The 16,168-nt window shown below is 39.0% G+C and overlaps 1 protein-coding gene across 10 annotated transcripts in view; it reads right to left on the bottom strand.

The window, feature by feature from the left end:
• Nucleotides 1-721: 721 nt before the first annotated feature.
• Nucleotides 722-16,168, bottom strand: part of SORBS2 (sorbin and SH3 domain containing 2) — a 242,241-nt gene continuing 226,794 nt past the window's right edge. For 9 of the 10 annotated variants that reach the window (XM_075196786.1, XM_075196802.1, XM_075196794.1 and 6 more), the window contains 3 exons: nt 6,126-6,169; nt 5,091-5,197; nt 722-1,344 (listed from right to left, as the gene is read on the bottom strand). In XM_075196786.1, coding sequence (XP_075052887.1) covers nt 1,283-1,344; nt 5,091-5,197; nt 6,126-6,169 — 213 coding nt within the window. In that variant the 3' untranslated portion in view covers nt 722-1,282. Of the gene's footprint in view, nt 1,345-5,090; nt 5,198-6,125; nt 6,170-10,338; nt 10,447-15,326; nt 15,510-16,168 lie in introns of all 10 variants that reach the window. The other variant, XM_075196778.1, reaches the window with a different exon arrangement.

Here is a 16,168-nt window from a genome sequence, read left to right as displayed (position 1 = left end):
AGCAATATTACAAAAGCTATAGCAAGGCTTGCAGTGTAAAATTAGTATATAGATTTAGAGAAACCATATGGGAAATATAAAACATTAGATCAGTATGTCTATAATAGGCCGCGATTTAAACAAATTTGATCATGACAATTAAGTTAGTCTAACAAATATGCTGCTGTCATTTTCCGACTGTGCAAACACTGGTTAATTCTTAATGCATGGCTTGTGTGGTAGTGGAAGAGAGGGTTGATGCTACTGTATCAGTCTTATTTATCTGATAGGGGTCACTAGATATTTTATTGTGATGTCACCAAATATGGGAAATACTTCTAGTTGGCTTGATGAGCAGAGATAGTAGTTCAAACATTTAGATATCAATGGTTATCTCTAAAAATGTGCAAGTTCAATAAAATAAATGAATGACTTAATGCTGATGAATCTGAACTTGTCCCTCCGAGACCTGGAACAGTAAAACTCATTATCACATTGAGGAATCACTTTAGTGGGACATTTAAGAAAACTGGTACAAAGTGCAACAACCACCACCCATCAGCTGCTTCCTTTCGTTTTCTGCATTAGAAAAATTATATAATCTGATCGGTTGCTGTTGGTTACAGCACCTTTTCCGCTGTTACCAGTTAATCAGTTTTCACAAATGTCCTTTGATTAAACAATTTTAAACTGTTTGAAAAATTCTCAATCTGCAGTATGCAGATAATAAAATAAATACTTTCCCATTTGTTTTAATCTTTTTTTTTTATGTTGACCTTGTGTGGAGGACCTCATGCTTCTTCAAGCAATGTTTGTTCCCAGTTTAGGAGAAAATGTTAGGTTTATATTCCCATACATATTTTTGAAAAATTATAACAGGCCAGGATTCCACATAAGTTTGTAACATTACCTCTATAACTGAAGTAGCTGTGGCCAGTGCTGGCCATGCTATCACTGATAATGTTACCCAGCTCTATCTACCCCCCATAATCATGTACTTAAACATACAAACATCTGTTAATACCTCATGTTGGAATATAGTTTAGCAGTACATTTCTAATAGGTTGAACCAGCTTCACAAAACACACATCAATAGAGGCAGTGTGTGCTATGAAGTGTGAAGAAGTAATGATTGGTGCTAGAATATTGACAGTAGTGATGAGAACCGAATGGACAGGCTCGAATACTGCTAGAGAAGGTTGCAGGCACCAGCAAGATTACATATGAACCAGTTCATGTGAGAGAATAGAAGCGTGCTTCCTAGAAATGTCAAATAGATGTGACGTGTTAGGCATCAAACGGTTCACAGCCTCTTGACATAGTTTCCGGGGAACGTCCCAAAGAACTTCGTTCTTCTTGAAGTACCTGAAAACAGGAAACATGGGTATATCACTTAAATTGTAAAGAGTTCTAATTGGTACAAACAAAAAGTCCCGTCCACTACCATCGAGAATCATCCAGCACATTGATATTTTCATTATTTATTACACTCAAAATTTAAGCAAAATTAGAAAATATTGTTACCTGCTCGTCAGCAATTTGGTGGGTCCTCATTATGTGTAAAGATCTCTCCTGCTGAGATAGGCCTTAAATCAAGCTATCACAGTGGTAGACGAGGCACTTCCAATTCATGTTGAATGAGAAGGTCACCAAGGAAGGGCTTCAATGAACAACGAAATCTCAACAAGTGAGGACCTCCTTTTAGCCATCACATTGGCGATTATTTAGCTTACTTCCACCCAAGTTTCAATAAATACAAATCGTTTTGGATGGAATAAGCCTATATGTTATGAGCCGCCACTGCAGCAGCTAGTCTGTTTCCACTGGGGAGCTTCACGACTGGGGTGCTCTTTAGTTCACTGCAGAATCCTGGCAGATCTGGCAGCAGGCCGCATGCACAAACAGGTTCCCCAAAAATTACAGCCTCCTGATGTAGATTGTTAGATCTGTTGCCCTGAAGATTTTATTGGCCAGTTCCACTAAGAGGGCTAAGTCTCCCTGCTGGTTATAGCGTTTGAGTTAATCATTACCTAAACATGTTCCTAGTTCTGTGGATACTCTGTCCATTTGTTGTTTGATTCCTGCTGTGACTCCTGGCTTGTTTCTGAACCCTGCTTGAACGCTAATTTCCCTGACCTTGGCTTTGTTATTCGGGTTCTCTTGCTTGCTACGACTCTTGCACTGTCCCTGGATTGCCTACTGAACCCGGTTACTCCTCTTACCTCCTGAACTACGGTCTCTGAACATAAGCTCCTACTAAGAAGTTATGACCTGTGGGCATCAGAGTACCTGCAAGCATAACAAGCTCTAGAGGAAAAGGCGGCTGCTATAGATGAAGACCTCTACCTCCTGTTCTAGGAGTTTATGTTTGGATGGACTCCAGCCAAACCAGTCCTAGTCCTGCTCAGGTCCAAGCTGGCCAGATCCAGACCATATCCTAAGTGGTTCAGGAGCTCTCACTCCGGTTATCTGCTCGGGAGGAAGCATCAAAGTCCTCACAAGCCATCCTGGCACCTGCAGTTGAGCCCAAGCTTAATTTACCAGACCAATTGTCTGGGGACCAAGCTCGGTTTTGCAACTTTACGGAGAGCTGCAAGCTCTATTTTCGTTTAAGAGCTCGTGGGCAAGTTTGTCATAGTTCACCTAGACAACATCTTGATCTACTCCCAGTCCCTTGCACAATACCGTCTGTATGTCAAAAAGGTGCTCCTCAAGCATTGTCAACATCACCTTTTCGCTAAACGAGAAGTGCGAGTTTGAGGTCTCCCAAGTCACGTTTTTGGGGTAAGTTCTTTCCCGTAGTGGGCTCTCTATGGATCCCAGCAAGGTCCATGCAATTCAGGATTGGGTGCTTCCTAAGAGTCTGAAATCCATTCAGAGATTCTTTAGCTTTGCAAACTATTATAGGAGATTAGTCCTCTTTCTCTCTGTACTGGTGGCATCCATCACTCCTTTACCCGTAAAGGAGCAGACATGGTCAATTGGTCTCTCCAGGCTTTGTCATCTTTCAAGGCTCTCAAGAGTGCCTTCATCTCTGCTCCAGTCCTCAAACATCCAAATCCGGAACTCTTGTTTGTAATTCGGACATAGAAGCAGGTGCTATCCTTTGCCAAAAGGATACTTGTGATCATAGACTGTACCTCTATGCATATTTTTCCCAGACTATGATGTTGGCTATCAAGTGGGCTTTCGAAAAGTGGCGACACTGGCTCAAGGCAGCAGCTCATGTGATCTCAGTCTTCAATGATCATGAAAACCTCCAGTACATCCAATTTGCTAAAACCTTAAACTCCAGGCAAGGTCAATGGGCCCTTTTCTTCACCCATTTCAAGTTCATTATCATGTTCCGACCCGGGTCTAAAAACATCAAGTCTGACGCCTTGTCCCACAGTTTTGTACCCACCCACCTCTCTGCTGCCAAGCCCTTTTCTATTATTCCTCCTACCTCCATCGTTGCTGGTATTACTCAAGATCTGGGCACGACTCTTCACAATCTTTAGCACCAGGCACATTCTGAGACTCTTGTTGAATGACTGTTTGTTCCAGAACATCTTAGGAGGGCAGTTCTCACCGAGTCCCATGACAGCAGAACCTCTGGACATCCTGGAGTTTCCAAGACTATTCTGTCCCAGAATAGAATCTGTCCCATGTGGTGTGGTTGCCTTCTTTGCCTGCTGATGCTAGAGAGTTTGTGGTTTTCGGTGAGGATTTCGCCAGGAAAAAATCATCCCGTAATTGTCCGGCAGGTCCATTCATGCCTCTGTCCATTCCAGAAAGACCCTGGACACACTTATCCATGGACTTCTTCGGTAACTGGCTTCATGGACATTGGACATGGACATTAACATTGTATCAGACTGTGGCTCTCAATTTATTGCCCCCTTCTGGGGATTTATCTGTACCCTACTTGGGATTAAGCTCAATTTATCTTCACCCTACCATCCACAGTCAAACGGGCAAACAGAGAGGGTTAACCGATCCTTAAAGCAATTTCTACATTTCTATGCACCGATATTTCATGACAGTTGGGCTATCCTGCTCCCATGGGCAGAGTTTGCCTCCAACAATGCCTACCATTCATCTACATGTGTTTTTCCGTTCTTCTGCAACCTCGGCTTCCATCTTCGGGCCAACTCCTTGGCCTCTATGGTGCCTTCAAGTCTTTCTGATGTCCGTAGTACTACTATTCGCTTCACTTGGATATGGAGGAAGGTTCATGCTGCTCTCAAACAAGCCTATTTTAGGTCCAAGCACTTTGCAGATCTGCATCGCGACAGTGCTCTCTTAAAGAAACTCTGTTCAGATTCATTAGACCTTTTGTCATTACCAAACAAGTTACCCCGTGGCTTTCAGATTGGATCTCCCTGGTTCTTTCAGAATCCGAATACCTTTCATTGCTCACTTCTCAAACCAGTTTCCTTGTCCAGCAAGTTCAGGTCTCATCAAGCACATAGACCTCAGCCTGTCAAGGTCAACGGACGCCAGCAGTTTATTGTAGAAAAAATTCTCGACTCCAAAAAGTACAAACACAGGTTCATTTCTTGGTACACTGCAAGGGTTAAGGCCCAGAAGAACATTCTTGGATCTCTCAGAAACATCTGAATATGAATAGACTACTGGAGTTCCTCAAACAATTTCCTAGGAAACCTAGAAGTAGGGGTTCCTTGACCCCTCCTCAGGGGGGTACTATTATGAGCCGCCGTGGCTTGTCCCGAGTATTGCCCTTAAAGCTGGGACATCAGTTCTGCCATCTCCTACCATCTGCGCTACGGTCTCTAAACATAAACTCCTGCTACCTAAGAATTAAGACCTGGGGTCATCTGAGAGCATAACAAACTCTACGGGAAAGGCTGCTGCTATAGGTGAAGACCTATACCACCGGTTCAAGGAGTTCATTTTAGAGCTGTCAGCCATAACTCTATAACTGCATTGTGTACATAATTATATAGTTTCCAGAGTACCAGTACAAATAGTTTTCACTAGGATTAGAAATACTTGCTTTGCTCCATTGTGGAAATTGTTGATAACTATTTTTCTATTTTAGAATTAGCATTTTAGGCAAGTTATTAAGAATTAAAATTAGTAAGAAGCAACAGAAGAGAAACACTTACCCACAAACCATCCATCATCACACTTTTCCATGACATCTATCACATCACCTTCCCTTAGTTCCAGCTCATCTTCATTACGTGGAGTATAATTATACAGAGATTGGTATCTGAGAGGAAAAAATATGTAAGCTATCAACACTCTGGGAATATGCAGGTTTGATATAAATGGACTGGACATACTGTATGTTGCATATAATGATTAACATAAAATGTACAATAATTAATACAATATATTAAGAAAAGTTATATGTCTTCGTTTTATTATCAAATGTATTGTGTACAAATTATAACACATAACTTTCCAGTAAGATAAACTGAATGTAACTACATTTAGCAGAGTAACCTTGACTAAGCTGAATAGACAGAAATTCCATTGACTAGCTGACCACATTTGTATGTGAAGAGATGGTTTTTTGTAATATACAGCTCCAAGTTTCCTTAGTAGATTTGTTGACACTCCCTCTGTAATATCTAATTAAAACTTATGTGATGAAGAAAATTTTATATTGTTCTCAGAAATATTCTGATTTTTTGTATATATTCTGAGTTTGTTTTTTTGAGAAGTAATGTGTCATTTATTTAACACCCTATACGGTGGCTGATTTGACAATCTGTATAAGGTTCAATTATATTTGAACTGTACAAATACAGAGCAAGTTGCAGAAGACAGAGAGCTGGAAAGAATATACTTGATTCAGACTTTGCTATAAGCCTGTATTGTACTCCATGTGCCTTGCTGTCACTGGTTTGAAGTAAGAAGTCTACAAGAAAAGCGATGTCTTTGTGTTGTCCAATCACTGTCTTGGAGGTGATAAAGGCCCAGCCTTCCAATGATTAACTTTCTGTTTGATACTAGGGAAGCAGATTTGCTTTCTTCATTTCAATAAATAACATATATTGTTTTTGACCCTTATATAGATAGGTTTTGCTAAATTATGTTGTACCTGGAAGTTTGTGCTGATGATGTTTTGTTTATAACACATTCCATTTTGTATACTGATGTCTAGTTTCATGCAACAAAAAAGGTAAACTTACGGTTCCCCCATGGTTTGGATGTTTTCATGAGTGAATGCAGCTCGCTGTTTGGAGACATAACTTTCTGATTAGTACATGTATCTTAAATAAGGACAAGCCACAAACAAACACTTATTCACCCATTAGTCATTCAACATAGATCATTGCAAAGTACCAAAACACATATGGAGGCAGAAGGTGATAACAATCATTTCTCTCATGAGTTTACAAAGAATATACGTTTACTCTAAATGTATAAGGTCTCATTTACCCCTATGCCATGTTCAACTTAGACTAAACACACTAAGCTGTGTTTCTGATTACAGCTTGTAAAAATATATATATATATATATAATATATATACACAGATATTCATCGTTTTTTACCCCTGAAGATCATTAATATTTTCAAACTCAATTTTATATGTTACACTAATTTAGACAATAATGCTTCATGGTGAAAACCTTCCTGGTCAGCGAGAGTACACACTTGGAGCAGGGGCATTGTGGCAAAGGTTAGCCTGAAGAATTATAAATCCAAGCATTATTTTCAATTTACTGAGCAGTATTATGTCGAGCAGTGTAAGAGAATCTGCTCATCAATTTCCATAGGTCTATAATGAAAAAGATGCATAAACACTGCAATAGTTCCAGATGCTCTATAGCATTGTTATCACCCACTACAAAACATTTAAAGGCAGCTATGATAAAACATCTATTTTAATTTACACCATTTTACTACACATCCTGAAACGATATGGTTATAGACTGAAAATAGCCACAATAATCCTCCTTCATCTGCTGAGGGAGGTAATTACATCACATTTACCTACAGGCAAAAAGAGGTTTTAGCCAAGCGTTACTTTAAATATTTTATTTTAGTTGCCTTTAAAACAGCAAGTATCACAATATTTTATAATATTTACAGGTTTATGCCATGGAAAAACAATGTGTTACAAACAAATGTCAATAGTAAACCAGACATGAAAATATACATCAGTTTGCAGTATTTGTAGCAACATCAGGCAATATATAAAGCGGTCACCTGTACAAACAGAAAGCATCTTTATTGCACAGACATGAGGACACAATGTACACATAAGCGTGTTAGTTTCCCCAGAAATAGTCCCACTCCCCAAAATAGCTCAGACGGACAGATTTTCTCCATTTTGACAAACAGCAATACAACATTTAAGCTGAAGCCAAGCACTATCCTACATAGTCACACTCTTCAATCCGAAAATACATAATATACATACACACACACCATGCTGACCAAGCTGCTGTATTTAATGTGTGCTTACATCATCTACCACATAATGACTCTTATCATGCCTTTTTCTTTATACACTCAGGCTATCACTCCTATTTTAATATTAAACCGTAGTCTTGCTAAACAGGACATACATAAATGCGAGAGTCCTGGGACTTCTGCTATCTGTGCTGTTTATTATGTTGAATGCTTTAATGAAGAAAAAATATTACGAGACCAAAGCAACCATAACGCATAAAATGGCATGGAGCTGTATTGGTAGGTTTTCAAGCTGTTAGAGATATGCAAGTGTTGATAATAGCAGCGAGCTCAGGGTAGCACACCATACAGCAGAAATACTGAACCCAGCAAGGTATATCTGGATACCTGGAAAATAAGACTGGTTGGGTGGAGTTCTAGTCGGAGTGACATCTTCTACGCACTGGAAAAGTGATTGACTAAATGCACCTGAGCTTATATTTCATACCTCACCTATGGGAAGCTGAGATGTGATTTTATGGACAGAAATGCTGCACTATGACTTTTACTTGTTGTATAGAATTAATTCATCTATAGTAGAGTTTGCACACAGACACATATCACCATTAATTCCTTTATTTCCATTACTGCCTTGATATTGCATGGCGTAAACCCTGGATAGTATTCCATAACTGGGACCATTTATGTGTTGGAAGTAAAATAGATCTGTTCATATTTTAAAAAAAAATATTATATATATTTGTTACTTACATATTATTAAAATCTTTTTACCATTGTGACATTGTGATCAGATGATAAGATTGACAATTTACATAACACCATCAATGTAGGAAAAGCTGTTTTTTTCCATAACTACCACTCACCATAAATGACAGTACATGCTCAAGCAGTTCTGTCTTTTGTGTACATACATTGTTTACCATACTTTTCTAATAAAGAAGCTAAGACACAGTGGGCCTGAGTCATTAAGGAAAGGCAAAAAAGAAAAAAAAAAAAAGAGTAAATGTTCTCTGGGACAAACCATGTTACAATGCAAGGGGTGCAAATTTGTTTATTATTTTGCACATAAGTTAAATACTGGCTGTATTTTCATCTAGCACACAAATGCCTATTGTTACACTAACATTTAAAGTTGATCTAGGACGTGCCCTATCCAAACTATAGATCTGTCCCCACATTTTAAATTTAATTCCCCCTCCAATGCAACATGGTTTTGCCCAGGTACAAAGTTACTCCTTTTTTATGCTTTACTCTCCTTAATGACTCAGGCCCAGTCTGTTTACGTTTCAAACTTCAGCGCTGGATTTAGATTCTAACAAATGCTGATAAATAATGGAATAACAATGTGTCAACTTTCCCTTTCTGTTCATTCTCTTACATTACACATATAAATTAACAAGCATGATGTAACCTCATGTCTCAATATTTCAATAATGGTATAAAAGAAAAACATTCTAACCACTACTTATTTTGTACCCAATCTCTAAAACAAAATATGTATAATGCTATTTTCCTAATAGCAAGACAAGCTGGGACGTTTCAGGCTAATGATCTAATCAGAAAATAGTACTGGTGGGGATTTAGTATGTAGAATTTAGATCTAGCAAGTGTGTCCAATTACGTTGCACAGAGCTGACATGCCTAATAGTGTGGTGTAGATTGAGGATGCAGAGAATGGTCTTTAGTTGATTAATCTGAAGTTTCCTAGACAACAGAAATCCTTTGTGCAGACTGGTGGGTTTACACACTAGGGTGCAACAACAAAATCACTGTAATCGATACTGGTCAGCTGAAATTAGCACACAAGTAGATACAGCTTTAATATATGGTTATTTTTATACCAGAAGGTAGCAGATAATGTAATAAATATTTGCTATTCATTTGACCATCAGATGGAACATACAACTTTTCAGAAAATAAAAGTGTGGGGCTCCCTTTTAAGGTTTATTTTTTAAAATTTTTCTTTAAAGGAAACTGTTGCCCTAAAATGACTTGCCTGCCTGTAACTCTTCTTCAGTTACACCAGGTGTTGCCAGTAAGAAATGTAGACAGTTTTATTGATAGTACTGCCCCCTTGTAGAGTCTTAGGGGCATATTCAATTGACGGCGGGATCGCCGAAAATCCCGCGCTCCAAAAATATTACCGTTATTATGGTAATCCTGCTCCGTTAATACGGTAATTTACTAGCTGGATTTCAGCTCGCAGCTCCCTGCGAGCTGAAATCCAGCGAGATATTACTGTAATAACGGTAATATTTTTGGAGCGTGGGATTTTCGGCGATCCCGCCGTCAATTGAATATGCCCCTTAGTGCTTAAAATCAGTCGACTGACTGCAATATCGCATTGTCAGCATAAACATTTTCAGCCCTGACACTGTTTACAGCTATTACTGGAAAATAATAACACACAGGTTGGGGTCAAGCAAGTAATTTTTAGTGCAAAATGTCTCTTATGTCATTAAAGGTTTCCTATTTATAGGTTGATTATTATTAATTATTTTTAGTCTCTAGGAGCAAAAAATGGAACCCGGCTTCTCTGTGTCACACACACATTGCCTATATGGAAGCTGTGTTCTTAACCATTGAGCACAGGAAAGCAATTTACAGATTGTACACAGGACTATCGTTTTTCAGTAAGGGGAATGTAGATATGAGCAAAATAGTCTATGAGTACAAAACATGATTCAAAAGACAATTATTGATACAAAGAAAACATGCATAATGACAAGCACACATATGGAGGTGTAAACTCTTTACATATACTGTGGGAATAAGAGAGTACATGGATGCAATTGTACATTTTGTAACATGCGGATTCCTCATACTCCTAAAACACCTCATCATATAATGCAGAATAATGACAGTCCATTTAGGGCGGTATGTGGGCACAGATACATTGTAGGGATGGTGCAGCTTTTAGTAAATGTGCACTTTAAAGTTGCATGGACGAAAAGATTGACAAAGTGGATTTAAGGTACTCTACCCTTTGTGTGGCTTTGGGACTTTTCACTGGTGAGCTGCAGGCTTTTCTAGACATCACAGGACTACGAGGAGGCTTACCAACAACTATCAAGTCACTTTTATAAACAGACTGGAAAAACCGTAAGAAATTAGTTAATTTTCAAATTTAACAAACTCCAAATTAAAAAAAACACCTTTTTTTTCTTGGTCAAACCCCAGTGCATGCAAAAGGCAACACAGCCCCTATCATCATGCAAAAAGGCATAACAAATGGAAAGAGATATTAATGGAGATTAAATAAAACTACTATGGATTACAGCCAGCAGGAAATAATATGAAATGGCAACAAACGGGTTAAAATTTTGCAACCCATTAGAATAGTCTTTGTATAAAGACTCAAAGTGGGTTTTTCGGCTACATACAGTTTACGCAGCCATTATGTGAGCTAAACCAATATTGAAAATACTGTTTCCCCTGGTGTGTATTGCAAGTAGGAGTTGTGCCTCTATTGGCATACATTGGCAAGAATAAAGAACTCCAGGGGTTAAAAGCTTTTGTAAAATTCCAGAAGCATTCAGTGTCCCTTTAGATAAACAGAGTTTGTCAGTTGTTATTGCTGTAGAGTGGAGAATACCAGCTGAGGATCAGCATGCTTCTAGCACTGATACCCATAAAGCACTGTGTTATTTTGTGAAGCAGCCAAATGCTCTGACATTTAAAATGGGAATGACTCACAGGACATAGTGATACTAGAACTAGTACATTTATATGTGTGAGAGGCCCTTGAAAATATCTTTTGACAATCCTATCATGGGTCGCGGGCATTTGGGTTATTAATTGAAATCAAAGCTTGCATAGAAATATTACAAAGGATGTGATTGAATAATAAAAAAAAAAAATCCCTTTTAAAAGGTTGGCATACAGCATACTAGCCTACATTTTATGATCCCAGAGGGGAGGTCTAAGGGGCAAGTGCATCATTACAATTCCACCCTGCTGCGCAGTGGCACAATTCTTATCCATGATGACATCACAGCCCCACCCATTTTGCAAGAAGATCAGGCGAGATAAGGGAGGGTGCCCTACTCTCCTGTGATGACTCCCTGAAATTTGTGAGTGTCCAAGACAGAGAGAAGGCAAGTGTATCACACGGACTTGCTGCCCTTCACAATTAAGGATGACCAGCACTGGAGGTAATGTACGAAGTGCAAAACATCGATCCACAGTGCACAATAAGCTTTGATCCCGCTGTGTGCCTCGATCTGCAGAAGTGCGTCTAGATTTCCATCAAGGGCAAGATGTTGGTGTAAGAGAAAGAACTTAAGTCTTCACAAGCAGAAAAGAGGAGATGGGCTCTCCCTGCACTTGCCCCTTAGACCTCCCCTCTCACTTGTGAGCTGGGCCCTCTCACCTCTCTGTCTGCCTGTATTAACCAGTATTGTTTTATCACTGTGTTTGTTCCCAATTGTAAAGTGTTGCGGAATTTGCTGGCGCTATATAATGTTGATGATGATGATGATGATGGGTGGAGTGAGAGAGTTCCCTGCATAGTATGGGTTAGGCATAGAGCAGTGTATAAAACAAGATTTCATTTTGCAGACCTGGAATGCAGGATAGGAATGGAGACAGTGAATTTTTAGGGGTGTTTCTTGCTTTGTGGAGGGGCCATTTTCACTCCACAAAAGTTCATCTTTGCACCAGTCCTTGGGACTCATTCTATATCTTTTGTGGGGTGCATTTTGCGCCTTCATATTGCATTGCATCGGAGAAGGATCTTTCAATGTGTACTCTAAACGATGTAAGAAAGCTTGACACGTAATAAACAGTCTCAATATCTCCTTAGTCTCATTATTAATGTAAGCTATAAGTAAGCCTAAACCGTGCAGTGTGGACATGTCTAGTAAGGAGGAGGTGGGGTTCCAAAGGTTGAGCTATTTATGTGATGCTTACACTTTTGCACACAGTGTGCCTCTTCAGGTTTTCTACCTGACTGCACATCTGGGGGCATTTCTTGCAGAGAAGTCTCCTGAGACAATGTGCGTTGTATGGACCACCTAGCCACACTGGTGCAAAAAAAGAAAAGGATTTTGTGTCTTCTGCGTCTAGGGCAGGGGTAGGCAACCTGCGGCTCTCCAGGTGTTGTGAAACTACAAATCCCAGCATGCCTTGCCACCTATCTGCTGGTTATCTACTGGCAAAGCATGCTGGGATTTGTAGTTTCACAACACCTGGAGAGCCGCAGGTTGCCTACCCCTGGTCTAGGGTGTTTTATATGTGACCTCCTTTATGTATTACCTGGTGCCATTACTCAAACTAATATGACTGTTCCTTAGAAACGTTTATAGTTGAAAGATAAATTACTTGGATGAACATTGTTATAGGAATTTTATATGTAATGAAAGTGTCGTTTGCAACTAAAAAGGAGAATGAGTTCAACTTACATGGCCAGTAGCTGTAAAGGGCTGTTTTGTGACCCACCACACAGGAGCACAGGTGGAATAATAGGATCTCATTAATGTGACATTCACCCACATGTCGGTGAGGCCTGAGGACAGACATGAGAACCGGTGATCCAGACTATAGGTATATAGGTCAGTAAAAAGGTCAGGTATTTTAAATTCAGGTCATTTAGTTTCTTGGGAGAGGTGCTTGTAATATGTAATACAAATGGATTACCATAGGAAGATCCTATTTTTTTTCACTGCACTTAAATCCATACAGTATATCACATTACAACGTTAGCCAGAAAGTGAGTCCGTGTGTCCTGTTCTTTAATGACAGTGACAGATCAACATGTGCCTGGCTGAAGAACAAAGTCCAGCTATTTTTAGCACATCACATTGGATCCAGCAGTGGTTCTTTAAAAAAAAAAAAAAAAAAGCTCCAAGTTGACTCTCAGTATCCCACAGTTTGGATACTTTTAGCAAATAAGAGAGAATCACATAATTGTTTTTTATGTCTCTCTCAACATGGGATGACAGATGGAGGAAACTACATAGTTTAAATGTAAGGATCCGATTTATTATGTACATCAGCTGGAGATTGAAAAAAGGGCCTATAGAATTTACAGACTAACATCACTATAGATTCTCACATGCTGTTGTAATACATTTACTGTAATTTCCTGTATTTTTATATCCATGAATTAAAAAAAAAACCCCTAGAATACTATTCTAAGCTATTCTAAACTTTTTTCTACTACAGTGTTTTCTCTGTGATTTTACGGGCACCACTTGACTCCGCCCACATGTTATTCTAGGGGGAGAGGGATTTGGTTATCTTAAACACATTTTCCCCTACTGTTCTCCAATTATATCCTGGTGTAGAAGTGTTTAAGAGGATGTGGTCCCCACCAACAGATGTACTCCCTTCATTGATCCCCATCTCACGTCCAGAGCCACTGTAACTGCTGCTGGACACAACTGTGAGTGGAGATGAAAACAACCGACCAGTACCCTCCCCACCTGCGCTCAAGATAACCAAATCCCCTGAAATGAAAGGTAGGCAGAGTGAAGTGGTGTTCGTATAATTAACCAAAAATCACCCTCCCGTTTTCTCCTAGGAGGGGCTCCATTAACATACTAATGTTTGCCAATGGACGTACCTAATTCTACATTAGTGCATTAGACCAGTGGGAAGTGCTAGCTGTGGAGGGCTAGAGCACTGCCGGGTATACTATAACATACTGAGCATGAGTATGTCCTAGTGGGTGAATCAGGGAGTGGGACTTTACATTTCTTCTTTGCTACAGGTTTTGAATGCCCTGCAATTAACAAAGAGAATGTGTCACAGAGGTGGTAGATCTTCTCTAATACTGCATCATGCTGTCCAGAAAACACGATCAGCTGATCAATTATACATAGCCACCTGTTTTCAGTTAGCTGCTAGAATTGTTCTTATACCAGAGCTATGCAACATATTCATAGCTTTTTGTTTAAATCCTTTTGTGAGTAATGTCTTAATTTAGAATCACTAAGTCTTGTTAATGGAATCTTAGACAGTTGTTATTATAAAAAGGCATTGATTTTATTAGTCTGCTTTATTGCATTTTAATGGAAAGTCTTTTCAAGTAAGGTAGTGTGTCTGTACTCGTATATCAACCCTGTGACAATCAATTTTCAAGAAAAACTAGGGTTATAATTTATTTTCTCATAAACACAATGTTACTGATAGAGTAAAAATAGACTCACTTTCCAGATTTGAAACTATATATAACTGTTGTACCGTAGATACAAATTGTGTGGTCCTTTTTAAGGTTAAATGTTAACTAAAAGTAAAACAGCTGCCTCTAGTTTAAAGTCTGATGACTGGTTTATTTGTAGTTACTGAAGAGGATTCTACAACAGCTGATGCCCCATCATGCAGGACAGAGCAGGAAAAAACAGTTGGCACTCTGTAGAAGCATGAAAACCACTACTGCCAGTGTCATTGCCCACATTCTGGTAGCCTTACATTTGGTTCACTTTGTGCTTAAATTTGTTGTCTGGCAAGGTTGGATAAACAAATAACATGAATCTGGTTTGATTAGCTTGCAAGGCAGTGAATACACTGGTATCTCACAGGTAGTCATTGTCTGTGTTACAACATAAAAGCGAATATTCATTTACCCCAATATGTCAGAGCTATACCATCAAATTGAATAATGTTAATGTTGCTTGAATGGGCCATAAAGTGTGTTGCATTTTATAGCATATCAGTAGCATCTAAATCCAAGACAGAGTTCAAAGTTTAGAACTATGGATTACACTGTCAATTCTGGTGATATCAGGCAGACTTGAGATCCATTTACCAGTATATAATGTCCAATACATCCTTGTTTGGCTGAGTATACAATGAGTACTGACCTTAATGTCATTAATGAACTTACTCAGGTGTTACATTTGTGAATTAGTTTTCCCACACTATGGTTTCATCATCTCACAAGCCATTTGTAAGGGATTAAATCTGAACACAAGCTGTGTTTAGTAATGGATAACAAACCAATGACTTCCACATGCAGGATGGTGTTACCTTTAGTCGTGGTGATTGTGTCTCCTGCCTGGATATGAATTTGGTTAGAGGAGAGGAGTGTGAAACAGTGGACTGACATAGTGGAGGTGAAGACGCGCGTTCAGCATGAAATGGATGACTAGAAGAAAGGTGGGGAGACCAGGGAGCGGAAAACCTTTGCGTCCCAGCAGTAATGGAGGGTTTCTTGAGCATTTAGGAAAAGAAGAATTAATGGCAAAAAATGTGTCAAATCAATAAACAGTGCCCTAATTCTTTCCTATAATTAATTTTCTGTTCTGTGGCAAAAATGTCTATTTACTATTCCAACAGCCTGGTAATTGTCTGTATAAAAAATATACTATCCCTGACATTAAAATGTATTTAACGCTACTCTGTCCAAATCAGACGACTTCAGCAAGATGGTATTGCAGAGGCTGCCTGTAGACAGAGGACTTACTACTACCAGTGCCTGAAGGGGCTTCAGGACAGGTAAGTGCTTTATACACCCTACTGGAGAATTTATAAAGAAAATGGTTACACATGTTGCTAATTTAGCAGCTAAAATAAACACCCCAAAATAGGAGTAAGCCTTTAAAAAATAATTTATGCTGTCCAATGTTTGTTCATTTTCTCTGTAGCGTACATATTTTAAATATTAGGAAATCCACCATTACTTATTTTTATAACTAACAACCAAGCAGTAAAAACAGTTTGCTTAAGAGGATGCTCTTTAAGCTGAAGTAGTGAATAAGACATCTCTTTTTAGAGGGCTTTAGATCAGGCATGGGATAAAAGATTTTGCCATTTTAGTACTGACTAAAACACAACTGTGTGATCGCAATCGTGTCTCTTTTATCAACCAT

Source organism: Mixophyes fleayi, chromosome 1 (genome assembly GCF_038048845.1).
Source record: "Mixophyes fleayi isolate aMixFle1 chromosome 1, aMixFle1.hap1, whole genome shotgun sequence".
In the NCBI taxonomy this organism is placed as follows: Eukaryota; Metazoa; Chordata; class Amphibia; order Anura; family Limnodynastidae; genus Mixophyes; species Mixophyes fleayi.
This window is presented reverse-complemented; position numbering and strand designations above follow the sequence as displayed.